Raw genomic sequence first — 27,847 nt, 5'->3', positions numbered from 1 at the left:
CCAGGATGTGGTCTTCACAGCTGCCCTGCTTCCCTGTGCTTCCCTGGGGCCTCATCCAGAGGGAGATGCAGCGGGTCAGTGCGCTCAGGGCACTGGCGCACCCCCTACTGCGCGGCCTCTGGGTGGAGGGCCTGCCCTTTATTCCCCCCACTGCTCCCGCACCTCCCACAGCAATCAGGCTGAATGTCACTTCCTCGGAGCCCTGGCCCGCCTCCGCACCCCTCCACCCCACCGCCAACTCCTGCGCTGGTGGCTCCTGACCTGCTGTCCATCTCACTCCCTTCCTGGTCCCTCATTGGCCTGGAGTCCCTTTTGCTCCTCCTGGTGTGAGGGTGGCCTCTCCTTCCCACTCATGGCACCTCAGAGCTGGGAGCTGTGGCACACGCCTCACTGGGCTGGTGTGAACTCGGCAGCACGAAACCTACAGGACCAGCAAGCGTACAGCTCAACAGATGAATCCAGCCAGAAACAGCCCCAAACCTCCGTCTGCATCCCACACCCCAAAGCTCCTGTGTTCTACCCCTTTCCAGCTGTGACTCGCTGTCCCCACCAAGCTATGGGTGTCCTGCAGTCCATGGAATGTCTATCTGCTCGTCGGAATAGACTTGAATGTGAACCCCATACTTGCCGTTGGCCCATTGGTGAAGTTTCTGTAAATGGAATAATTCAGTGTGTAGGCTTTTACTCAAACAATGTCTGTGCCACGCACCATGCTGTGCATTTGTAGTGCATGGTTATTTTTGTCGATGTATATAGCATTTCACCACATGGAATGTACCACTCACTCTGGTAGACAAAATAATGGCCCGCCCCTGTCCCCAGACACCCACCTCCGGGTCCCTCAGGCCCTGGAGAGTTAGTCACATGGGCATTGAGGCTGCAGGGGCAATGAAGACGCTAATTCCTGGGGGTGTGAATACTCCCGTCATGCTGTGGTTAATGATAGCTCTAATGCTACAGGTCTTTCCATCAAAATGAACTCCACGAAAATGCCATTGTTAGAGTACATGATGACAAGAGTCGCTGGTGGAAGTAGACTTAGTTCAGGCCCCTGGAATTTACAAACACCTGGGCTTTCTTTCCTAGTCAGTTGGCACCTAAAACAGGGACTGTCTCGGGAACGGCCCGGAGACCCTGGGCATTCTGTGTGTCTGCTGGCATTTGCTTCAGCTCGAACTGGCTGCCTCCTGTCGCCGCAGGGACAGTACCCAGCACTGATAGACGAGGACAAGCGTGAATTCTTAAGGTTGTGGCTAATTGTGACGTTTCCCCCAGTGTTTCTCTGGGAAAATAACTAGACACACTGATGGAGAACCCGGTCTTTCCGAAGAAAATTACACATCCAGTAGCAAGGCTGGAGATTGTGAACTGAGCCAGCATCCGAGTTCTCACTGTCTGAGGGCAGGTGTGGCCTGAAGCTGCACAGACAACAGAGGCGTGTGCACACGTACGGCTTCGGCACCGCGTGATGGTGGGCGGGTGGACCCCAGCGCTTCAGTGCTGTGTATCCAGCTTCTTTGTTCTCAAGTTTCAGAAACCAGCTTAATCGAGTGTAAATAAGATGGGAAATAAAACATTCCATGAAGAAACACGAGTGTCTTAGTAAGTCTAAGGGGAAATGCCTTGGGCTCAGGAGGGGAATTATGTGAAGGAGCTGAAAACTGCAGGATGGCTTCTGTCATTGCTCAGCCCTTCTCCCCCTCCTACACCTGGTCTCTTCTCTCCCGAGCCCAGTGTCTACCTGGGAAGTAGACCTGCCCCCTCCCTCCTCTCTCTCCTGCTTCATGACAACCGTCAGGAATAAATTGTAATCTTTTCATCCCATCCCTGAAATCCCAGAGCAGACCTCTGACCCAGGTTGGTCCCATTACCTGAGGCTGAGGGCAGGGAGAGGGCTCGCAGAATGGAAGGGTGGCACCTGGCACAGGGTGGGGAGGAGGGTGGCGGCGCACTGTGACCACAGCACCTTCCACCGGCCTCCACACAGCGTGGGAGGGGGAGGGTCAAATCAGAAACACAGCCCTTTGGGAAAAATGAGCTCAAGTTATTTTGGTTTCTGCCAGAAATTGCTGGTGGTCCTGGCCTTTGAGACTTGTTAGCAACGTAATATTTATTGAGCGCCTGCTGGGATTCTGATGTTGACAAGTGATGTGTGGAGCTTGCCAGAAAGCTGCCAGCCTCAAATTTGTCTCTGAATTGCAGGCGGCTGGTGGTCTATGCAGATGCTCATTGTCTAAAGATGGTTTTGAAACATCTATACTAACTAGAGGCCCGGTGCATGAAATTCGTGCACGGGGGTGTGTGTCCCTCAGTACAGCCTGCACCTTCTCCAATCTAGGACCCCTCGAGGGATGTCTGACTGCCCGTTTAGGCCTGATCCCGGTAGGATCAGGCCTAAACGGGCAGTCGTACATCCCTCTCACAATCCAAGACTGCTGGCTCTCAACTGCTTGCCTGCCTGCCTTCCTGATTGCCCCTAACCACTTCTGCCTGCCAGCCTGATCACCCCCTAACCAATCCCCTGCCACTCTGATTGATGCCTAACTGCTCCCCAGCCAGCCTGTTTGCCCCTAACTGCCCTCCCCTGTAGGCCTGGTCACCTCTAACTGTCCTCCCCTGCAGGCCTGGTCCCCCCTAACTGCCCTCCCCTGCAGGCTTGATCGCCCCCAACTGCCCTCCCTTGCAGACCTGGTCCCTCCCAACTGTCCTCCCCTTCTGGTCATCTTGTGGCGGCCATCTTGTGTCCACATGGGGGCAGGATCTTTGACCACATGGGGGCAGCCATCTTGTGTGTTGGAGTGATGGTCAATTTGCATATTACTCTTTTATTAGATAGGATGGAGGCCTGGTGCACGGGTGGGGGCTGGCTGGTTTGCCCTGAAGGGTGTCCCGGATCAGGTGGGGGTTCCCTTGGGGCGTGGGGTGGCCTGGGCGAGGGGCCTGTGGTGGTTTTCAGGCTGGCCACGCCCCCCGGTGACCCAAGCAGAGGCCCTGGTATCTGGGATTTATTTATCTTCTATAATTGAAACTTTGTAGCCTGGAGCAGAGCCAAGACTCCTGTTCCTCCGTGGCTGCAGCCATTTTTGTTGGGATTTATTTATCTTCTATAATTGAAACTTCGTAGCCTTGAGTGGAGGCCTGGGCTGGCCAGAGTGTGCGGAAAGCTTGGCTTCCTCCATCGCCAGGGGCAACCCAAGCCTCCTGCTCTCTCTGTGGCCACAGCCATCTTGGTTGGGTTAATTTGCATACTTGCTCCTGATTGGCTGGTGGGCATGGCTTATGAGTATAACAGAGTGATGGTTAATTTGCATATTACTCTTTTATTAGATAGGATAAAAGGATAATATGCTAATTAGACCGGGAGACCTTCCAGACAAAGCCATGGTGGTGGGGCCAAGGCAGAGGCAGTTAGGGGTGATCAGGCCAGGAGGGGAGGGCAGTTGGGGGTGATCAGGCTGGCAGGGGGTGTCAGTTGGGATGAGCAGGCCGGTGGGGGGGGGGGGAAGTTCGGGGCGAGCAGACTGGCAGGGGGGGCAAGCAGGCCGGCAGGGGGGGCAGTTGGGGGTGAGCAGGCCGGTGAGGGGGGAGGCAGTTGGGGGCAAGAAGGTCAGCGAGGGGGGGCATTTGGGGGCAAGAAGGCCAGCAGGGTAGGCAGTTGAGGGAGAGCAGGCCGGCAGGTAGAGTGGTAAGGTAGGCAGGTGAGCAGTTAGGAGCCAGTGGTCCCAGATTGTGAGAAGGATGTCCGACTGCTGGTTAAGGCCCAATCCCTGTGGGTGTGCTAAGGTGCAATTTAGGACATCCCCCAAGGGGTCCCAGATTGGAGAGGGTGCAGGCCGGGCTAAGGGACACCCACCCCGTGCACGAATTTCATGCACCATGCCTCTAGTTGTATCATAAGCAGCAAGGCAGTGATGCAAATGCTGTTTTAAGTTCTGCAACTTCCTTGCACAGCCTGTTCCACTGCGGGGACCTCTTGGCGCCGGGTAGTACACAGCTTCTCCTGACTGTGCCCAGGCACAGTGCCCTGGCTTTTGTGATTTAGGGACCAGCATTATAGCTTTAACACCTTACACCAAAATAGTGCAAGTTAGCTGCAGCTCTGAAGGTAAGAATTGCTTCCATTTTTAATGAATTTCATAGAGAAGCTATCAGACACAGCCAATTAAACTGAAGACCTTAAAATAATTTCAGGTCTGGTGTTGAACTTGTAGGTAAAATAGAATGAAGCCTGGATGGGTGGTTCAGTTGGTTGGAGTGTCATCCTGTGAACCAAAAGGTTGGGGGTTCGATTCCCAGTCAGGGCACACATCCAAATTGCAGGTTGGATTCCCAGTCAGGGTGCATACGGGAGGCAACCTATCAATGTCTCTCTTTCTCTCTCTCTCTCTCTCCTTTCCTCTAAATTTTTTTTTAAAAACCACACATAAATTTTAAAGTATATATGTATACTAGAGTAGGCCTTCCTTCCCCCAGCTGCCAGCACCAGCTTCCCTCTGGCACCCGGGACCCAGGCTTCTGTCCTCCAGCTGCTGGCAGGCACCCAGGACCCTGGCTGGCTTCCTTCAGACCCTGGCTTGGTGAGGAAGAATGTCGGAATGACTTCAGGAAGACGCCCGGTCTAATTAGCATATTACCCTTTTATTATTATAGATATCTATATGTAGATATATGTATGTATATAGATATACTTTAAAATATAGATACAATTACAGTTAGTAGTTTGCCTGTTTTCTTGCTGAGCCACAGGCATAGGCTCACAGCTGCCCTAGGAATTGGCGGTGGATAAGACTGCGATGGCCCATGCCCTCAGGCAGGAATGTAAAGTCCTGTTATGTAAAACAGTCAGCTTCAGAAGTTTCCAGATTCATAGCAAAGGCTTGGATCCCAGTCTGGTCCCTGAGGCAAGAACACACTGGGAGGCGGAGAGCCTGGCGCTGAGTGGAGGGACAGCATTGAAACCCCAGGGACGTGGGATGTCAGGGAGAGGCACCCATGGGTGTCTGTAACTGGGATTATCAGCCTCTGTCACCAAGATGACGATGGCTCCTAATGCATCACCAAGCCTCACAAGTAGGGCCGCAGCAGCAGTTTCCAATTGGTGACATCAGCGGAAGTGTTGAGGTCAGATGCCATCCCCCTGTCAGCGACGCCTGCTCAGCCCAGACCAGCCGCAGTCCATCACAGGCACTGCCTGGAATCCCAGGAAGCAGTAGCTGCAGCCACAGCCTCCTCCAGGCCTGGCTCTCACAGCTGGCAAAGCACCCAGAGTCCTCAGGAGACCGACACAGCATTCACAGAGGCGGGGTGGGGTGGGGGCTGGGGGACGGGGCACCGGGGAGTGGGAGCCCCTCCCAGCTGCGACTCCCTGCCCTCCGCCCTGTCCAATCACACGCCGGTGCATCTCACAGCCTGAATGGTGCCACCCAGCTGGCTGCTCCTCCCCATGTGTCTTCTGGAAATGTTAAAACCAACCGTCATCTAAACTTGGGTCTGACTCTATCCTGGCAAAGGCCTCTTCAGTGCGAGGAGTGGCTCAGTGCCCAGGGACTGACTGCTGCAGGCTGGGTCATTGTGAGGAAATACGTGAGTGCCCTTCCTCCTTCCCAAGCAGAGGGCCGCCTGGCTGACCCTCTGCCATTAGCAAATGAAATGCACCGTTGCCAGCTGTGCCCGCCTGGCTGGCCAGGCCTGGGCCTGCCATCACTGACGCTGCCTCCTCCCGGCACCCCAGCCGGTGTTACTGCAGCTCCCCTAGGAAGAGGCCTTAGTTCTGCGAAACCACCTCCTTCTCTCCCTTCTGTGAAATCACCTTCTTCTCTGCTCCTGCCGTATCTTAGCTGCGAGTCGTACCCACCTGGCATAAGATAGACATGCCATCCGCGTGTGCCCACGTGTGCAGTCAACGCATCTTCTCCTTGTGGAGTCCACAGCTGCCCCGGGTGCCCTGCTTCGGCCCCCAACTAAAGTCAGCCTCCTGAGTGCCCTCAGCAGAGCCTCGGGGGCAGCAATGAGCATGGACGACGGACGTGCCACCTCTGCGTCCTTTCCTTTCTGGAATAGTGTAGGACAGTGGTCGGCAAACTGTGGCTCGCGAGCCACATGCAGCTCGCAAGCCGCGGTTTGCCGCTCTGTTGACTAATGAGTTTGCCGACCACTGGACTAGATTAAATGTTACCATGTAGTTGGAAGCTGTGAGGATTAGGCAATTGTGGCATATTGTGTGCAAAGAGGTAAAGGGTAGTATATGACAGTGGTCGGCAAACTCATTAGTCAACAGAGCGGCAAACCGCGGCTCGCAAGCCGTGGTTTGCAGACCACTAGTGTAGGAGATTACGTGTGCTTCTGAGTCCTTCCCACACTGCCTGCCACATGCTACTGAAACATCATTTGATATTGACAGCAATGAACAGTACAGTCATTATGTTTCCATAATGTTTATGCATTTTAATGAGCTTTCAAACACATTTCATTGAGTCATAACACCTGAGCTGTCTCCCACCCTTCTTTCCTTTTTCCCACTTTTGTAGCTTTAAGTCTCTCTATTGTTTTGGGTTTGTTGTTGTTGTAGCGTTAATACTCATCTGAGGATATTTCTTCCATTGATCTTTAGAGAGAGTGGAAAGGGGGCTGGGGGGGAGAGAGAGAGAGAGAGAAACATTGATGTGAGAAAGACATGTGATTTGTTGCCTCCGCATGTGCCCAAACTGGGGCTGGGGATCGAACCTGCAACCCAGCTACGTGCCCTTGAGAGCAGGTGGCCAGTGGAGCAGGCACGGATGGCGCTCAGGCCAATGCTCTAACCAATGAGTGACAGCCAGGGCTAGCTTTTCTAATTTTTGAAATCATCACCTCCTAGTTTTCATTGGAATCTCTACTCTTTCATCTGAAGTTCAAATTGTAACCCAGAGAGGAGAGGCTGTGGTGGCATGGCCTGAGGGAAGTGCATGTAAAAAGAATTTTAGAGACAGGACAGGGAGTTTTAGGGAATAAAGGGGGTCCATGGGAGAGGAATGCATTATCTTATAGAGAATGGAGAAATGCCTCGGGATAAGTGGGGAGGAAGATGAGGGCACCACATGGGCTTTGAGCTTTGAAACTGATACTATGTAGCAGGGTGACCAATGAGGAAAGCACAGGGGTCCCAAAATCAAGGAAGGTCCAATTAGAAAGGGTCAGTGTCCAACTAAGAACTAAACATATATAAACCGTAGACAAAGGGATGAGACAGATTTTTAGATTGTTTGGATTTAGATTTTTCCCATTACAGAGAGAGCAGGCTTTGCCCATGTGGGGGCCAGTTCCCTTTGGAGACACCCCTGCCCAGATGGAGTTTGTATATGCTCCCAATGAACTCTACATTTTTATTAAAGAAATCTGTTAGTCCATGAGTTTGTTCTTCTTTGTTGGACAACGACCCGCTAGAAGAAGTCTGCACCCTGAGCCCCACGTTTCACTTGGATGGGCAAAGACCGCAGGCCAGGCATACTCGCATCTGAGACTGGTGCCTTTATTAGTTTATCTCGTACTTAGTCTATTCTAGCTGTACAGCCCCACATAAAGTGTCAAGCTCTGACCACCAGTTACTGAGATACTTTGATATTTCAGACATCAGCAACCTGGCAGTCGGTTTAGTTTGCTTTCAGCTCCTTGTTGGCTCTCTGTTTGCCTGAGTTAAAAACAAGTGTGAGCAACAACTGTGTTGCCAGGGACAGCGCGCCTGCCAACCCTAGATGTCAGCCTCACCCCACCTTCCGGGGCCAGTGCTGTTTGTGGCAGCCTTACTGCCTCTGGGCTTGCTTCACGCTTGCTTCTGCACCAGCCAGCAACTGCTTCTCTGCCAGACACGCCAGCAAGTAACAAAGTCACTCCTGTAAGGGCAGACAGTCCCTGAGCAGGCGGTGGCCCGATTTGGGAGCAGGAACACGTGCAGGCACTGTCCCCGAGTAACTTGCAGTCGGCGATGACATGGGCATCCATACATAATTTAACGGTGCCATCACGCTGCCGAAAAGCATTTACAAAGTGTCTCACTGTGTCCTGACTAGAGAATAATGAGCTCTGCCCTGAAACCAGACCAGCTCCCCCCAGTGTCAGAGATGGGAACTAAAGAATGCCCATGGATTCCCTGAGGAATGCAGCCAGAGGAGAATAGCAGGAGACTGTATATTCCAAGTGCCAGGGGGAGGGGACAGGCAGGGGGACTGGCTCCAGGAGCAGGAGAGGGTGAGCAGAGGGTGGAGAACTTGGCTGGGCTCTGAGGCAAGGGAAGGGCTCTGAGGCTCTCTTCGCAAGTGGGAGGATAGAGCATCCTGACTCCTGGGTGTGCGTAATGCGTCCCAGTGGCCCGCAGACACAGTTTCTAGGATGTGCCCGGAATCAGCCGCTTCTCACCACCTGCACCGCCCCCACCTGGACACACCTGCATCACTCCTTGTGGGTCCCTCCTCCTCCCACCCTCGCTTCCTAGCTTCTGTTCTCCACGTGCACTCCCACCAGGCGACCTTTCCCCACAAGAGCACCATCCGTGCCTGCTGCGCTGGCCGCCTGCTCTCAGGAAGAGCCCAAGCCGGGGCCTCCTCTCTGTGGCTCCCACTCCAACGCTGGCCTCCTTGCTCTGCTGGGTCCCCTCATTCGCCCACTGTCCCTGCCTGGCCGCGGCCTCCGTGCTGTGCTCCACCTGGGCGTGTGCTCTCCGGTGTCAGCCTTGCTCTGCTCCGGCTGTTACAGCAGAATGCCAGGGATGGCAGCTTCCACGGAAGCGACCACCTGCCCCAGCTCTGGAGACTGGGAGTCTTCGATCAGGGGCTGGGGGTCTGCTGAGCTCACTCCTGGGCTTGACCACCTACCTGCTCCTTGAGGCCTGTCCTGATGCTTGTGGATGGTGCGGGGGGGGGGGGGGGGCGGGGGCGTAGAGGGAGGAATCAAGGTCTCTGGCATCCTTTCATATAAGAGCACTAACCTAACCCTAATCTCCCAAAAACAGTCTCCAAATACCGCCACATTGGGGGTTGGAGCCTCAGTGTGTGAATTCAGGGGGACCCGGTGCCATCTACAGCAGCGACGCGCCTCCTCCCGCTGCCGCTCAGCTGCTGTTCTAATGTCACTTTATGAGGGGAGCTCCGCTGCCTCCCTGCAGGCAGACAACTCCCAGGACCCCTCACCCCAGGGGTTTCTTCTTCTCTTAATGGATTCAACTGTTTATTATTTGTCCTCTCGCCTTGTGCACCAGATACAAGAAAGGAGCATAGGAAAACCGAAAGCCACGCAATTTGTTGGGTTAGTAACAGGGGCATGGCCTTTGGTTTTCACTGTGGCATCTGTGGTTCTCAGAACAGGGTCTGCCAAAGTAAGCCCTGGGTGACTGTGGGAAGGAGGGAGGGAGGGAGGGAGGGAGGGAAGGAGATGATGAAGAGTGGATGGATGGGCAGATGATGGAGGATGGATGGAAAGGAGGAAGGAAAGAAGGAGGGAGGGAGGGAGGGAAGGAAGGAAGGAAGGAAGGAAGGAAGGAAGGAAGGAAGGAAGGAAGGAAAGAAGGATAGATGAAGGTTGGATGAAGGGTCAGTGAATGGATAGATGATGGGTAGATGGTTGAATAATGGAGGATGGAGGATGGATGGATGAAATGGATCGATGGATGGATAAACAGAATATTGTTCACCTTAGAGAAAATGGTTAATTGTCAGCATGCTTTTCCATTTTACCAGATCTCTAAGGCATGTTTGTGGTACCAAACAGAACAGGGAAAATATTATAGTCTCACTAGAGGCCCAATGCAGGAGATTCATGCACTTGGGCGGGGGCGGGGAGGGTCTCAGCCCAGCCTGTGCCCTCTCGCAGTCTGGGAGCCCTTGGGGCATGTCTGACTACCGGCTTAGGCCCGCTCCCCGCTCCCCGCTCCCCGCCTGCAGTCAGACATCCTTAGTGCTGCTGCAGAGGTAGGAGAGAGGCTCCCATCACCGCCACTGTGCTTGCCAGCCATGAGCATGACTTCTGACTGAGCGGCACTCCCCCTGTGGGAGCGCACTGACCACTAGGGGCAGCTCCTGCATTGAGCGTCTGCCCCCTGGTGGTCAGTGTGCTTCATAGCAACCGGTCATTCTGCTGTTCGGTCGATTTGCATATTAGCCTTTTATTATATAGGATTTTTACCATTCTAGGCAAAAACCTAGGGTTCTTCTGAGAAGTGCATTACTGAGGCTCAACGTCTCAGGGGATAATTTACTAACTTCCTTTGCCCCTCATAGGAAGCAGAGTCATTTCTACTCAGATTTTTAATAATTCAACTCCTGCAAGTTAAGACGAGGAAGTCTGAATGTGGGAGCCAAATCAGATGTTCAAAGAAACATATTACCCTGCATTCAAGTTCAAAAACCGCACCTGTGCTCTGGCAATATACGTAAAAATTAAATGTGTGTGTAGACCAGGACTAGAAAGAAAGTTGGAAAAAAGTGAAAAATTTTGTTTCCTTGGATTATAAAATAGTTGTGATTTTCTTTAATTGACTTCCCATTATTATTGTTACAATATTGCTTGTATGGAAAACAAATTACCTACACCCTGAAAAATGAAATTTGGCAAATGAAAAGGCAAGTTAATAAAGACTGTCTGCACCCTGGCCAGTGTTCCAGTGGTTAGAGTGTTAACCCCGTGCACAAAGGGTCTTGGGTTTGATTCCTGGTCAAGGGCATGTACCTGCGGGGCATGTGCAGGAGGCAACCAATCAATGTGTCTCTTTCGCCTCCTTCTCTCCCTCCCTCCCTCCCTCCCTCCCTCCCTCCCTCCCTCTCTCCCTCCTTTCTTCCTTCCAATCTGTCTAAAAATCAATGAAAACAACATCCTCTGGTGAGGATTAACAAAATATAAAAAATGCCTGCTTTCCTGTGGGTAAAATCACCCGTGTGTGCTTTAATGTGAGAATGCGGCCTGAAAGGCAGTATGCGGCATCTGGGCTAGAAATGGCGGGAATGGCCCAGCACGGTGTCCCTCTAGGGGCCACGCCCTCCCTGCAGTACTGCCACCGCACTGACCTTTCACGCAGTCTCCGCAGCAGGTGCCTGGAGGAGGCCGTCTCTGTTCGCCTCCTCCTTCAGGCTTCCACCCAGGGAGCAACTTCAGTTCTGTGTCCTGGTTTCTCCCCCTGCGGGGCCCACAGGTGTACTGTGTTAGGTGACTTGCCCCCTCCCCCCGGAAGACCAACCTCCCCGCGCACTCCCTGGCAGCAGCCGTGCCGGCCACGTGCACGGATGGTCGAGTCCTGAGGTCTTGCTGATACTCAGTCCTGGCTCTGGTTCTCACTCTGCTTCTGGAGGGAACAGCATTAGTCTTCTCGCCCCTCCACCCAACCATTCGAATACACGACGAACATGAAGTCTTCGGTTTTTTAGTCTGAACACGCCCTTTCACCTTCCTTCCCATGACATGTTTTGTAAGCGTCTCTGTCTTCTGGTTACACAAGGTGGGGCAAAAGTAGGTTTACAGTTGTGAGTATGGGAAACAGAGTTTATTCTTTTTTAAAATATGTTTTAATTAATTTTAGAGAGAAAGGGAGAGGGAGGGAGAGAGAAACATCAACGAGAGAGAAACATCCATTGGCTGCCTCTTGCACACCCTCTGCTAGGGATTGAGCCCCAGCCTACAACCCGGGCATGTGCCCTGAGCGGGAGTCGAACCGAGATCTTTTGGTGCCTGGGATGACGCTCAACCTACTGAGCCACGCCAGCCAGGACCAGAGTTTACCATTGCGTTACTATTTATTTACTATTGTCTTATTTTCCATGCGAATACCTGTACCCTACTCTGGCCCCACCCTGTATTATAGACACATTCTCTCTGTCATGATCTGTGGCACTGCCCAGCCTAGTCCGGGAGGGCACAGTGTGGGCGCGGGCAGGCGGGGGGGTGGGGGGGGGCACGCTAGCGATGTCAGAGGCCGGGTGCTGCAGCCCGTGCTTAGGGCGCTTTCACTAGGGCCTCAGCTTCCCTGCTGCAGAGCCCCCTCCCGCACGTCAGGGCCGCACCCGTGCACAGGCGGAGCCGAGACATGAGATACCGGTGTTTGGAGAGAGAGGTGATCTGATGTGGCCGAGGCGAGGGGACAGGAGAGCAAGACCTGGCAAATCCTTCTCCCCAAAAGCAAACGGGGGGCGTTTTGCAGCTGAGGAGTTGGGGGGGCAGGGTTCAGGGAACAGTGTGGAGCCTGTGTCTTAGCCACAGGTAAGTGTTTCACACCGAACTCCTGTGTCTCACTGTGCTCTCCTCCGGCTGATACAGAATGAGGGGCCGGGCTGAGGACCCCGATCTGTGAAATGTCTCATACTTGCACGTCAGCGGCGTTACCTTTCAAGCAGAAAGTAGGCATCTTGTGACTCTCACTGTGATTTGAAGTTTTGTCTTGTGCATAACCAGCTACATTTCTCTGTTCTTTCAAAGTGCACTTTTACATGTTTCCCCTGGAACTGGCTCCCCAGGCAAGCCTGCCGACAGGCTGACACGCTTCCGTGACCTGCCACTCTAAGCCATGTGGCAGCCAAAGCAGCAGAAACACAGTTAAGTCTATGCCTCGTTCCTAAATCACTTCTAGCTCCAAAAATACCAAGGAGATTAAAATCTCAAGAGGGCTGTGCTACAACACTCCTCGCTGGTCAAGAAATTGACAGGAAGCAAAAGTCCTCGACTTTTTTGCATATAAACATCTAGTAGATAATGTTTGAAATAGAATTTAGAATTTCAGATTCTTCTCATAGGAAACAAGATTCCAGATAGATCACTTGTTTCAGCTGATGAAACCAGAGCATTCATTGTATCTTTCCAGACCTTGAAGATCTGGTGGTCAGTAGTCACGTATTCGGTGTGGACAGTGACCCAGGATTTCATCTGATCAGGACTCAGGAACGTCTGCCAGATTGCCCCACATCGTTGGTTGTAGGCATGGTGCTGCTTCAAGATCCATGCTTCTCGCACAATTGATGAAAAGGGCTTATTTCCTTTGTAATCGTGGGCGAAGTGAAAAGCTGATGCATCAGCAAGATCCTATCACTTCTGGGTATCATATAGAAAACCCAATCCAACAGGAAACGAGGTTGTCTCAGTATAACATTCTGTCCTGATTCTGTGCTTATGTTTAGTCTTATTTTTAAGGGCTAAAAGGCCACTTTTTAATAGGTAAATTTTGGATGACAAGTAATAATACTGGTAGACATTTCTAAGCAGCTGTAGAACTATTTCCTGCTAAGACTATAATGGCTCCAGAATTTTTATTTTTTTTGGTAACCCTCCCAGGAGGATATGTTTTCCATTGATTTTTAGAGAGAGTGGATGGGAGAGAATGAGGGGGGGAAGAGAAAGAGAGAGACATCAATGTGAGAGAGACACGATGATTGGTTGCCTCCCACACGTGCCTCGATCGGGGCCTGGGATTGAACCTGCAACCGAGGTCTGTGCCCTTGACCAGAACTGAACCTGAGACCCCTCTGTGCGTGGGCCGATGCTCTAACCATTGAGCAACCTGACGGGACACTCAGAATTTTCTTTATTTGATAACCTAAGGAGTGAATGTCAGTTGTTTAGAGTTGAATTTTTCTTAATTCAAACCCTAGATAGTCCATGTTAAATATTTGGGTGTCAGGTATTCATTATTTGCCACCCCGTAGTTGAGTATCATGTTTATTTTGATTTGCAGCAATTTGAGGCGCTCTAAGAACTTGCAGTCTTGGGTGAAGAAGTGTTTGTGCATTGCGTCGCCTGCGTTTTGAGGTCATATCATTCTGTTTCATCTTGACTTGGAGCATATGGGTTGCAGCTATGGCTCTAATGGATGTTTGTGACCTGTGTGTAGGCAGAGGTGGAAATCCTCCATCTGCCGTGTGACTGTCTCTGTTTGCCCTGGAGAGTCCTGTCGCCTTTGTATAATGAATCACTATAATTACTAATATATCCCTATTCTATTTCTAACTTACTATTAATTATCAACACTACTTCCTTTGTCTCTCAAAGGATCCCTTTTTGAACTGTAAATTATACAATCATAATAATCTGAAAGGAACTAAAAATTTGGTCTCAGCAGCCAGTATGCCTGATTAAATTTCTAGATTTATTCAGCCTTTATCATCCCTTTAGCAATGTTGCCAGATGTCACCCCCAATCCCTGCTACAATGCAAATATGGTTCTGGGGGCGGGGTGCTGACACCCAGCATGGGGACAGGTGAGGTACCTTGAAGACAGGCAGCTCCCCTAGCACCTGGGATGTCTGCAAACCTTGCATGAGGAGCTACAGAAGGCAGGAGAGGCTCAGTGGTGAGCAGTGGGCAGGTTGATTGAAATGGGCACACTGCAAGCACTGAGCAAACTTGGGATTTGGTAGCTGAGGTTAACAGTGTGATGTGCATAAAGAGAGAGGACTTAGGGCTGGGAATGTAACATACTTGGGGTGATTCTGTGGGGTTCATGGCTTGGCTGCAATGAAGAGAAAACCCTACCATGATTACTCTGTGCTGTGATACCCAGTTAGTTGAATGGAGAAACATTAAGTTCACACAAAAGCTGCAAACATAACAAAATATCAGATTCTTTCTTTTTGTTGTTGTTTGTTGTTGTTGTTGTTGTTGGTTCTCACCAATGATACGTTTTTCCATTGATTTTTTAGAGAGAGTGGAAGGGGGGCAGGAGGGAGAGAGAGAAACATCAATGTGCGAGAGAGGCAGCGATTGATTGCCTGCTGCACAAGCCCAGACCAAGGCCGGGGATGGAACCCACAGCCCTTCCGTCCATGGGCCAAAGCTCTAACCACTGAACCACCGGCCAGGGTGCCGATTCTTCCTTAAGGTTTGCCGCGGTGCAGGGAAGACAGAAGCCGAGAAACGAGCTCAGTGTCACTGCAAGGATGAGAGTGGGCCTCGTTCAGGTTTTCGTGTCTTGGGTCTTAAGTCACATGGAGACCATTGACTTGGCTCATTCTGTTTCTGTATTTCCCTCACCGAGTTTCTCTTCCACGTTGTTTCAGGAGCTGGTGGGGAGCAACCCTCCACAGAGGAACTGGAAAGGGATCGCCATCGCGCTGCTCGTGATCCTGGTCATCTGCTCCCTGATCGTCACCTCCGTCATCCTGTTGACGCCAGGTACCGCTGCTTACCCCAGAGCCGCCGCCACTGCGGCCATAGCGCCGCTCCCTCCCAGTTTCTTTTAAGTAACAACCTTACACAACTTAGGTGTCCCAGGTTCCAATTCTCCATGTGCCTTTGGTAAAATCGACGAGTAAGATCCATTTCACGTGCTTCGGGTTTGCTTCTATAGCTGCTGACCGGGTGGAAGTGCTCGGCAGCTGTTAGAATTCACAAGTGCTTATTCATGCTTGGAGAACATGAAGACAGTGGCATGTAATGGAATGATTTTAGATATCGCATGCACTGTATCAAAGATGAATTAAGACAGTTATTAAAACAACGTGTATGGAGTGTGAACTCAGAATAGAGTGCATATTAGATACTACTGGCGAAGTAAAATAAGTACAGAATAGTCAGAAATTGTTCAGGGAAGAAGAAAACAAAAATCATCCGTGAAAACATGTACGTCCAAGGACGTTGAATGTTCCCCAGGGAAGGGGTGTAGAAGTCAGAGGAGAGAGAGCCTTAGGGAGGAAGTTCATGGATGAGGTCAGACATAAGGGGGCATTTCCACCGTAGGGAGATGAGGGAGAGAAGACAGTCTGGCCTGGAGGGGAACCGTGTGGGGACTGAGCTACGGAAACCTTAGCCTTGCATCCACGTGTGCGACCACTGTACCCATTCTTCTCCACCACTAGGTGCCTGATCGTGTGGACGAAAATACGTTTCGATCCTCAGTAAATCAATGTGTCTCTCTCACATCGATGTCTCTCCCTCTCTCTCTCTCTCTCTGTCTTTCCCCCTCCCTTCCACTCTCTCTAAAAATCAATGGAAAAATATCCTCGGGTTTAGACCTGAAGATGGAGGAATGCAGTGTAAAACAATGTAATATGGGAAGAAAGGGGACTCTGTGATACTTTCAATAATAAAGATACATTTAAAATAGATAAGTAAATAAAAACTTTTAATGGGTACAAAAACTGCAGACAAATTATGGTCTATGTTTAAACTATCATCACAATACTTAAATGTATAAACAGTAATCTGGACCCTGACACCCAAACTAGATAAAGTTATCAGAGGGAAAGAAAACCATAGACCGACATTTGTTGTGAATATAGATGCAAACATCTCAACAAAATACTAGGAAGCTGAGTCCATCATGACCAAATGGGGTTTATCCCAAGAAAGAAAATTGGGTTTAACATATAAAAGCAATGTGAGCCCTAGCGGGTTTGGCTCAGAGCGTCGGCCCTGTGAACTGAAGGGTCCTGGTTTTGATTCTGGTCAAGGGCATGTACCTCCATTGCAAGCTTGATCCCTGGCCCTGGTAGGGGCACGTGTGGGAGGCAACCAATCAATGTGTCTCTCTCACATCGATGTCCCTCTCTCTCTCTCTCTCTCTCTGTCTTTCCCCCTCCCTTCCACTCTCTCTAAAAATCAATGGAAAAATATCCTCGGGTGAGGATTAACAACAACAACAAAAAAAGAGCAATGAGATACACTGATGTTAATAGAATAAAGATGGGGGAGATCATTTCGATGGATGCAGAATAAGTATTTGACAAAATCAACAATCCTTGCATGGTAAAACATGGAACAAACGAGGAGTACAGAGAAACATCTCCAACCTGATAAAAAGCACCTATGAATAGCCCACAGCTAGTATCATCCTCAGAGGTAAATCCATAGCAGCCCTAAGAGCAGGAATAATACAAGGACCTTCACTCCCACTGCTTCTATTTGACGTGGAGATTTTAACCAAGGCAGTTGGGCAGAGGAAACGGCATCTGGGTGGGGAAGAAAGAAGTTGAACTGTCTTTATTCGTGAGATGACATGTCCTGTCTATGTAAAATCTTCAGGAATACACACACACGCACAAATCCCATTATAACTAACAGATGAGTTCAGCAACTTTGGAAGTGACAGCGTCTTTATACAAAAATCATTTGTATTCCTGTCCACTAGCGTTGCACACAGCTCCTGCCATCCTCGTTCCCAGGCAGACCCGGCGCCCAGAGCAGCAGTGCTGGTGGAATGTCCAGCTGAGTCGCAGGCTCAGCACCGCATCCGGGAGCCTTCCCTCCAGAGAGCAGCTCCAGCACAGAGAGCTGGCCCTCCGTCCGCACAGCTGTCCAGGGGCACGGGCAGCCACTGTCCCTCCAATGTCTCTAACGGGAGGGATGCCACGGTCAGTCCTCGTGCTGCAGCAGCGGCCAGCAGCCTTCTTCCTGCCGCAGCAGAGAACTCAGCCGCTGTAACCATTACCTCTGCACGCTGTCAGGGTGTCAGGCAACCACTAGCCAGTGTCCTGGTTGGTGGGGCTCCCATGGCTCCCCGGATTCCTGAAAAGGCGTGGGGAGCCATGTAGACTTCTGGGGAAACCCAAGTGTGGCTGTGCCGGGCCCCCCTCCCTTTGGTTCTGCTGGTTTCTCAGCTACTGTTTCCCTCTCCGGGTTTCGCTGCTCAGGGCTGTGCCCACTTCTGCTCCCTCCATCACAACTGGGGCGGCAGTGGCTCTGGTGTGGGACTCAAAGCTCCAGGAATGTGGGAAACCTCTACCTTCCATTCAGTTTTGCTGTGAACCTGAAATTGCTCCTAAAAAAAAGTCCATTTTAAAACTCCAGGAAACTGTCATTACAGAACACGCTTCATTAGTTCCAGTAATCATGCTCCAGCGGGGGTCCCTCCGCCAATTACAATGCAGCTCCCCCACGCAAACTTACTTCATCTTGTTTTGACTCCAGCCTAAATGCAGAACACTTGATGTTTCTGAATTTCCCGAACCTGCACTCTCCTACCTGATTCACAAGCTGCAGCTGCCAATTCGCTAGATTTCTCTTCCTCTCAACAAAGCCTATTGAGTCCAATGGAATTTATTTTTTAAAAAAGATAAGCTGGGAGCTAGCCATGCAGTCAGACATTAGACCTAGTCAGACCATGAAGTTTCAGTTCCATGAAAAATCTCTACGATATGCTCCTCCCACAAGGCCAGAGCCATGTGTTCTGATAACCCTGGAGGCCCTCCCTCCACAGGCACCTTCAAATAGTGAAGGCTTTTCGCTCAGATGCCGCCTGAAAGTGTTCCAGCGTTTTCCGCCTCAAACCGCTGTCCATCTCTAAACCCTATGAAAGTCAAATATCGGGGTTGCTTCATGCGAATAGGATCCTGCTGGTGTTCAGCTCCCCCCCCCCTCGTCACTGCGCAGGAGCCCCAGCCTCCTCTCCCCCCATGCGTGGCTGCAGCTGCCCGACAGCGCGCTATGGTTACAAGGACTCTATCTTAGAGGCTGAGGTCAGCCTCGCCCATGGAGGCCGCTCTGCCCTGTGCTCCGTCCCGTCGGCAGGTCCATAACTCAGCTATTGGCACAGCCCCAGGCTGCTCACCGAGCCCTGCCCATGATCCTCCTTTAGTTTTGCTTACGGGTGAGGCTCCTGCGAAAGTCTCCCTAGGGGTGGACTCAGCTCTCCTGGTTGCCTGCACTCCCAGTCTCCCCAGCTCCGGCTCACAGCCCCGCCAGGGGACCAGGAACATCTGTCCGGTGAACAGGCACCACTGGTCCATGCGAGGGTGCCCCAGGGCTCCAGGCGGGGACGGGGGGCGCCCTGACACTCTCCTCTGACTCCTGGAGCTTTGAGTCCCACACCAGAGCCACTGCCGCCCCAGTTGTGATGGAGGGAGCAGAAGTGGGCACAGACATGCATGGCCTCCAATACCGACATCCTGCACCAAAGCAGTGCATTCGTTCCGACGGATGACCCTGCGCTGACATGTCGCCATCACCAGAGCCCAGAGTTCACGTGAGGGTCCCTCCCCGTGCCGGGCACTCTGTGTGTTTGGGTGGATATGCAAGGACCAGGGGTCCTCAAACTTTTTAAACAGGGGGCCAGTTCACTGTGCCTCAGACCGTTGGAGGGCCGGACTATAGTTTAAAAAAAAAACCTATGAACAAATTCCTATGCGCACTGCGGGCCCGGGATGAGTCGGCTGCTAAGCAGGACAGGCAGCGACACCCAGCAGGCCAGATAAATGTCCTCGGAGGGCCACATGTGGCCCGCGGGCCGTAGTTTGAGGAACCCTGGCAAGGACACTTGTCCACCGTCATGGAGCAGTTCATGGCCCTGAAAGTGTTCTGTTCTCCGTTTACTCGGTGCTTCTTTCCTGCCCTGGCAGCCACTGGGCTTCTAACTGCCTCCATAGTTCTGCCTTTTCTAGAATTACAGCTGGAGCATACACTATGTAACCTGCTCAGACCAGCTTCTTGTCTTAGTCATATGCACGTAAGTCCAACTGCCCAAACACCCCCTCCCCCATGTCTTTGTAAGGCGTGATCGCTCACTTCTTTTTAGCTGAACAATGGTTCATTGCCTGGACGGACCATAGTTTCTCCATCAGCTACCAGAGGCGTCCTTGGTTGCTGCCAAGTCCTGGCAGTCATGATAAAGCTGCTGTAAACATGTGTGCAGCTTTTGTGTGGACATATGCTTTCAGCTCCTTCGGGTAAATGCCAAACAGTGCGATTGCTGGGTCATGGGTAAGAGTATGTTCCATTTTGTAAGAAACCATCAAACCGCCTCCCAGTGTCTGTACCATGTTGCATTTCCACCAGTAGTAAGAGAGCACTCCTGTTGCCCCACATCCTTGCCAGCACTTGGTATTGTCAGAGTTCTAGATTTTGGCCATTCTGACAGGTGTGTGATGGTATCTCATTTTAGGCTTATCTTTTTAAAATTCTGGGACAAATGATTTTCAAAACATTTATTAATATATATATTATGTATAGTATAAAAGCATATTAATAAATATATGTATAAATTATTATATTGTTTAATGAATTTTAAAACTGAACAGGCTCCTATTACCAGTACTTCTATCAGAAAACAGAAGGTAGCCAAGAGTGACCTAATTTCTAACATACCAGGATAGTTTTTCATGCTTTTATACTTTTTGCATTTACAGTATAAATGTGATCATATAGTATGTGTACTTTTCTACCTGGTTCTTTTTAAAAATATATTCTTTTTAATTTTTTTTTTTTGAGAGAGAGGAAGGGAGAGAGAGAGAAACATTGATGAGGGAGAGACACATTGATGGGTTGCCTCCCACATGCACAAGGATTAAACCCACAACCTGAGTATGTGCCCTGAATGGGAATCAAACCTATAAGCTTTCAGTGCACAGGACAACGCTCAACCCACTGAGCTACATCAGCCAGGCCACCTGATTCTTTTGATCAATATAATGTATGTGACACTTGTTGCTGTGTTTTAGATTGTACTGGTGCCCAATTTTTGATCTGTGATGGATTATGTCATCATGAGGTCTCATGGAGTCCCTTTGAAAATTGCCAAGTAGTTTAATAGTGATTCAATAACAATTTTATATAATAAAACCCTAATATGCAAATCGACCAGATGGCATAACGACCAGTCGCTATGGTGTGCACTGACCCCAGGAGGCAGATGCTTAATGCAAGAGCTGCCCCCTGGGGGTCAGTATGCTCCCACAGGGGGAGTGCTGCTCAGCCAGAAGCCAGGCTCACCTCCGCAGCAGCACTAAGGACCCCTCGGGGGATGTCCACCTGTCGGCTAAGGCGCACTCGAGCCTAAGCCAGCAGGCAGACATCCCTCAAGGGATTCTGGACTGCAAGAGAGCACAGACTGGGCTAAGGGACCCCGCCCCCCAGTGCATGAATGTCTTGCACCAGACCTCTAGTATAGCATAACAAATAATGTGTACCTTGCAGAAAGAGGTGGTTTGCCCATTTCTTCTAGGTATTTCCTCTCTGTTCTCCTTCCTACATTAAACTCAGCCCTCACATCCAATCTTGTCATAGTCCATCTGGTATCAATGACTGTGACCAAAGTGTCCAGTCACAGGGTGCACAGCTTGCTTGATAGGTCTCTGGTGTTATTCATTTGCCTCAGCATCTGTGGTTGTGCTTCTAGACTCATTTGTGAGTCTTCACACTCACAGTCCAGCTGACTTTTGGGGTGAATGGTATCTCCTCTGGTTATGAAATAGACTTTAGTTGTTGCCGCTGCCAGTCTCATTATAGTCGTTTCTGACTAATGTCAATTGGTTGGTGCTCACAGAGACTGTAAATGGATGTGTGGGCAATGTTTACTCTGACAGCCCAGAATGTGGGAGAGGTGGGTGAGGAGAGGATGCATTGTGTCACGCTTCTTGGAGGATGAGGAATTAGAGACTTTGAAAGACACATCTAGTGGAGATGGAAAGACATCCATGAGGGAAGGTCACCCTGATCCAAAGAGCTTACAGGCTCGCTGGATGGAGGGTGCCTGGCCTGGAGCCGTGAGGGACATCTGAGAGCCCGGTGTGAAGGCTGCAGGAGGGAAAGTGGCCGACTGGATGGTCAGGGATACCAGGCACTGGTTTTGAGACTGCATCTTAATGGCTCCTGCTGTCAGTAATGAGTCATAAGTCACAACTAGTTTTAGAATCTGACAAAACTACAACTGAACTTCATTTCTCAACCTTAATTCATTCTGGAAGGCTGTTCAAAAAGTGAAGCATTCTTCCCCAATAGAAATAGTGTAAATTAAATCAATCTGTCCCAAACCTCCAAATGATCCCCCGTTTTAACCTTTCTTATATACAGAATATGTCTAATGCACTGTTTAACCTATAAATAAAACTTTGTAAATAAAAAGGACATGAAATGTACAATAAAAATGAAAATTTAATAATAATAAGTAGCAATAAAATGAAAATATTTGCAGCACAATTTCTGAGATGTTAGCAGTGTGAGGTTTGGCAGTGAACTGACTCATATTGGTGCATTCTCACCTTTATTTCTTGCCTGAGAGATGTGTGACAGATCACACAGGGGTCAGCATGAAAGAGTTGTCGGGTTGAGAAGCAAATTGTTCAAGATAGGAGACATTCAAGAACCAAGGTTTGACTGTATGAGTCATCTTATCATTGGGAAGTAACAAAGGGTGTATACGTGCTCATAAAAATTGGGATACATTTCATGATGTTCATAGACATGGTCAACCCATCCATGAACCGTCTTAGGGAGAGCTTGAGCGTTTGTCTAACACCCAGATGTTACAATGTACCCCTTAGAACTTTGTCCACAAGTGACAGGATGCCTACCTGCAGCGCTTCCAACTGTGGGGACTGGTATTGTTGCGCCTACTGAGTCGACGAAAGCAGTCCTGACAATTCAGCCCTCAAAAGTCATCTTTTTCTTTTTCTTAAAATGTTTTTTATTGATTTCAGAGAGGAAGGGAGAGGGAGAGAGAGAGAGACATCAATGATGAGAAGGAATCATTGACTGGCTGCCTCCTGCATGCCCCACACTGGGGTTCGAGCCACAACCTGGGGAAGTGCCCTGACCAGGAATCGAACCATGACCTCCTGGTTCCTAGGTCAGTGCTCAACCACTGAGCCAGGCTGGCCAGCAAAAGTCATCTTTCTCTACAGCAGCAGCAGTGCTGGCCCCGTGTCTGCAGTGACGGCACAGCATACTTGGAAGCATCACAGGAAGGAAGGGAACCTCACAGAACCTCCCTCGGTACCCAGTCCTTCCCCAAAGCAGCTGCGCACCTGCTCTACAAATCATATGCACACCGTAGCTGAGGGTGCTGGACACAAGGCCATCGCAGGACTCCGCCTGTGATGAGTGGGAAGAGCCGTGGCTGTCGGGGGGGGGGGGGGGAGGGCGGCCCATGTCCTCCCCACCAACACCCCTTGACTTATGAGAGATTTGGGAAGGCGTCCACATGCCTTGAGCGGGAGCAGAGAGGTGGCGCCCTTCTTCACATGAAACAGAGCTGAGAAAGGGAGTCGTGACAGTCTCACAAGAGAAACGCTGACTTAGGGCTGTTCGCCTGTCATCCAGAGCAGGCGGCGGTCCCTGGGGAATCGGCACAGCCTCCCTTTTGAGTTTTCCTCATTTGTTCCAGGGCACCCGGGGGTGCATTTGCTTACTCATTGAATCCCCCCCCCCTGAAGAGCATTTCCCTGGAGGCCTGGAGAGGGCTCATCACTATGCTGTGAAGAGAGCGCAGAGACGGTGCCTGGGGGCGCTTTCTTGGGCCTGGCTGTGATGTCCCGCCTCCTGCCTTGCAGGCCTGGCCGGCATGTGAACCTGGAGAGGGAGCAAGTGGTCCTGCACCCTGCTTTCAGGGCTGTCACCTGGCAACACGGAGGCTCTCGGGAAGTCTGAGGGATCCTAGGAGACTCAGGGCCATCTGCTCCAGGGCTGGCTGGGCTAGCTGCAGCTGGAGGGAACACGTTGGTCCATCAGGAACCAACTCCGGAGTCCAGCTCAGGTTACCCGATCAGGGTCAGGAACAAAGAAACCATCGACATGATAGAACCAGGGGCCCGCGAGACCATGTCCCAAGCGAACTTGGCAGGTCGGGGAGGAGGGCGACCCAGTTTCCCTCGAGGCAGAACCCACTTTCCCAGCCTGAGCACGTGACCTCTGCAGAAATGGCACGCAGGGCCCTTTCTCAGGGTGTGACCATGCCGCAACCCCGGATGTTTCCCAAATGGATGCGGCGCATCTATGTGAAGTGTTAGCATCACTGGGACGAGGGGGATGGGGATTTCCGGGCCTTGGACTTAGTCGGCCTGTTAGCCCCTTGCTTCTCCTTTATGCAAACTCTCGGTCTTCCTGTGAAATGCAGTAAATGGGGGTCATTGATGGCTCAGAGGGTGTTTTGCACAGTGGAGGCTTCGTGGGTGGGAGGAAAGGTCTTGAAGAGAGGTGGGTGAAGAAAGGTCTCCCCAAAGATGCCCTTGCCCCAGGCCTGGAGCCTGGGTTGTCACCTTCCGTGGCAAGAACGGGGTCGTCACAGCCATGGCTGCCAGAGGTGTTTCCCGGATTTTCAGGGGTCCTGGGTCATCACATGCATCTTTCTAGGATGGACGCAGAGGGAGATTTGACACAGACCAGGGAAGAAGGCGAAGCGACAGGGAGGCAAAGACGGGAGTGACATGGCCACCAGCCGAGGGCTGCCCCCGCTCCCAGAGGCTGGAAGAGACAGAGAAGAGTGTCCCCAGGACTCAGGGAAGCAGCCCGAGCGGCAGTTAGGTTTGCCCGGCACAGTGGCTTGGGCTTCCGGCTTCTGGACCTGGGAGGATACTCATCTGCGGTCAGGAGCCACCAACCCTGTGGCACCTGTGGCAGCGCCCAGGAAACCATGGTGGGAGATGCATGCGTCCACCAGTGCCGAGTGGCCGGGCTCCCGAAGGCACATCTGGGCTCATGGAGAGATCAGGGCTGGAGGGGGATGGCACTTTGGGGACCGAGAAAGAGACGATGGCAGTGGCTGTGCCTCAGCTCCCTGCTGCTCCCTCCCGCTCACCTTGGGGACCCTCCCAGCCTCCTCTCTCACCACACCCTCAGGCCCTTCTGAGCGACCCAGGGTGGCCCTTCACCTTCTCTGCCCCCAGGGAGGGAGCTGCAATACATTTAATCAAGCTGCGCGCTCGCGCCCTTCGACAGCAGAGAGGAAAGCAGCACCTGTCTCCCCCGCTGGCTTAATTCTTTGTCTTATTTGGCTGAAGCACCACTTGCCAGTCTTAGAAATTCACAGAAAGAGCTACATGAAAATAGATCCATCCACACAGTCATACAGTTCAAATGGGCGGTGTTCATTCTGTGCAATAGGTCACATTGACTTTGGAAATTTGATCACCCCTTAAAGTGTGTTTGCGTAGTGTTTGCTCTCAGACACAGGTATTGGGGTTGAACATGCCCCCTCCAGCCCCAGCTCGGACTGGGGGGAGGGGATCGGCTCGCTGGGTGTCACACACACCCTTGGTCATAGGGCAGAGCATTCCATCATTGGGGAGGGTCACGGAGCTGACCGTGGCGTTGATGCACCGTGTAGGCATGTGCTAGCTCAGACACCAAATTTGGGAGTATGTGTTTATGATCAGAATATGATTTTATTAATATTCTTTGCCCAAGTAAAACATATCAACAGAAAAATAAACAATAGAAGAAAGATAGTCAATCAACAACCCAAATCAAAATAAAAACAATAATTTTCACCTGCTGTCAATTCTACAACCAGTGCCTGGAAATCATTCTTTTCAACACTTCTGATTTTACTTTTTCTGGTATTTATCCCTATAATTCTTCATATCATGCTTATATATCAGTGTTCACAGACGACTTCCTATGAAGGTTAAAAATGTAGCTCAGCCCTGGCCGGTGGCTCATTTGGCTGGAGTGTTGTCCCATATACCAAAAGGTTGTGGGTTCAATCCCCAGTAGGAGCAAGTACAGGAGGCAACCAATCAATTTTTCTTTCTCACATTGATGTCCCTCTCACTCTCTCTCTCTCTCCCTCTCCCTCTTTCTCTCCCCCACTTCTCCTCTCTCTCCTTCTCTCCCTTTCCCCCCCCCCTCTTCTTCTCTCTCTAAAATCAATGAAAACATACCCTTGGGTGAGGATTTTTTTTAATGCATTTCCTCCCACTTCTTTGCCTTAGCTCTGAGTTATAAAACCTGAGCAGTTACTTTTCATTCCTCTTTCCTAACTTTACATAGAAAGTCTTTGTCTTCTTTGTATTATTTACATGCACCTGTCTTTTCCTGCTGCTCATCGCTGAGCAGATAGGAGACGTCAGCTGCCAAACACCCTCTCCGTGGTCCCACCACCACACCGCCATCTCTTCCTCAGCTTTGAGTCATATTCGTGGCCTCTTTTCTTACTTTAACAAGCTCTCCCACCAAATAATTACAAGTTGATTTAAAAATGGAAAATTCACTTAAAGCACTCACAGTTGTATACATAAGCACACTTTTAAAAAATACATTTTTTTATTGATTTCAGAAAGGAAGGGAAAGGGAGAGAGAATCATCAATGATGAGAGAGAATCATTGATCGGCTGCCTCCTACAGGCCCCCTACTGGGGATTGAGCCCTCAACCCAGGCACGTGCCCTTGACCAGAATTGAACCTGGGACCCTTCAGTCCACAGGCCGACGTTCTATCCACTGAGCCAAACCAGCTAGGTTCGCACTTTTTTTTTCTTGTAGAACCGGACAATGTGGACAAAATCACAGAGAGAGAAATTGTAATACTGTGAGTAAACCAGTGAAGAATGTTTGAAACATGCAATTCCTGACTCTTTAGTCAGGGGCCCTGACAACTTTTCCCTAGATCCGCAGACTAAAAAATGGCAACGGCCAACACAACACTAGGTCAGAGAGGCCAGGAGTCAGAAATCCTAAAAGAGGAAATAAAATCTAGACTCTCCAGTCCCAGGAGCTGCTGTGGGGATTTCATTCAGAGATTATTTCTTCTCATTTTGTTACATGTAATCTAACAAAAATCTGTATTGTCCCCGAACCTGGCAAAGATTTGGAAATGGAAAATTCAAAGAAGCACCATGATAGCCCAAGAAGGGGAAGCTGGCTCCACAGCCAGACATTGAGAGAAAATGTAAACACACAGTGGCCTGGACTGCTCCAGGTCGGACGCCACTTCTCAGACCTACAGACCTTCCATGGCACCGAGATAACCCCGCCCAGCAGCATGGCCTAGAACGGGCGAATGAGGACCCCGAGTCTTCCAGAAGAATTCGTGACAGCCTCTGTCTTCTATCTGAGGGTGGGGACGCAAACAGGAGTCCTGGGAGGGACGTACCTCCGAGATGGTGAAAATAACGTTTTTCATTCACGTAGCCATGAGGACAGTGAGAGGCACTGCCCTGTGTGTGTAAGCCATTAGCGTATGCTCACAGGTCAGACAGACAAATGGTCTCTGACAGCAGATGAGGGATTTTGTGCCTCTAGTGGACAGAGCCTCTTCTAAGGCAGAGCTATGACCCACAAGCTCCGAGCTCGGGAATTCGGATAAAAGCTGCTCCATGCCTTATTCTCCCTGCTAGTGGTCTCCTCTGGGCTGGGGATTCATCTAGCTCGGTGGTTCCCAATGTGGGCACACACCCCACAGGGAGCAATTTGATTTTAAGGGGAGCAATTCGAGAATGAGTCATTAACAATGAATTTTTTCATTTCTCATGGTTCTAGGAGCCTTGTATATAGTATATAAATGTAATAGAGGCCCGGTGCATGAAATTCATGCACAGGTAGGGTCCTTAGGCCTGCCCAGCGATGAGGGCCGATCAAGTTTCCCACCTCCCCACCTTCCCGCCTCCTGCTTCCTTTGCTCCCTCAGCACCCTGCCACTGCAGCTGGTTGCCCACCATGTTCCACACCACCCCCTGGTGGTCAGTGCACATCATAGCGAGCGATTGAACTCCCGGTCTCCCAGTTAAACTCCCAAGTGGATAATTTATGTATTAGCTTTTTATTATATAGGATATTGTGACATATTTATGCATTTCAGTTCTCTATTATATGTTTTGAAACTTGATTTGCTATGTTTTCATATCACTTCATTTTTTTAACAATTTCTTAGTGATTTCTTCCTCAGTACTTCAATTGTCTTTTATAAATATTTCTCTCTTTTCTGCATCCAGTACGGCTAGAGAGAGGTCCGATTCCTGAGTAGGGGCGATGGGGGATTGAAAAAATGAAAGAGATAGACACAAATACAGTAGGGAAAGCTGGGACTGGGTGGGACCACTGTCCTCTGATGGAGAGACAGGGACCTAGAGCCAATACAGCGTGTTTATTTTATACAGCAAAAAGCAGGAAGTTTTACTAAAGCCCAAGACAAATGAGATTATGTGCATTCCTGTGGCTTCTTTGTAATGGTCACTTCTGGGTGGGCCCGGATAATCATG

The 27,847-nt window shown here is 50.5% G+C and overlaps 1 protein-coding gene across 7 annotated transcripts in view; it reads left to right on the top strand.

Annotated features, from left to right (window-relative positions):
• The window catches only part of DPP6 (dipeptidyl peptidase like 6), a 684,077-nt gene that overhangs the window by 413,417 nt on the left and 242,813 nt on the right, over window positions 1-27,847 (top strand). For all 7 annotated transcript variants that reach the window (XM_080664796.1, XM_080664799.1, XM_080664800.1 and 4 more), the window contains exon 2: window positions 15,003-15,117. In XM_080664796.1, coding sequence (XP_080520922.1) covers window positions 15,003-15,117 — 115 coding nt within the window. The remainder of the gene's footprint in view (window positions 1-15,002; window positions 15,118-27,847) is intronic.

Source organism: Plecotus auritus (genome assembly GCF_963455305.1).
Source record: "Plecotus auritus genome assembly, chromosome: 4".
NCBI classification, from domain to species: Eukaryota; Metazoa; Chordata; class Mammalia; order Chiroptera; family Vespertilionidae; genus Plecotus; species Plecotus auritus.
Note: the sequence above shows the minus strand (reverse complement) of the source record. Positions and strands in the feature narration are given on the sequence as shown.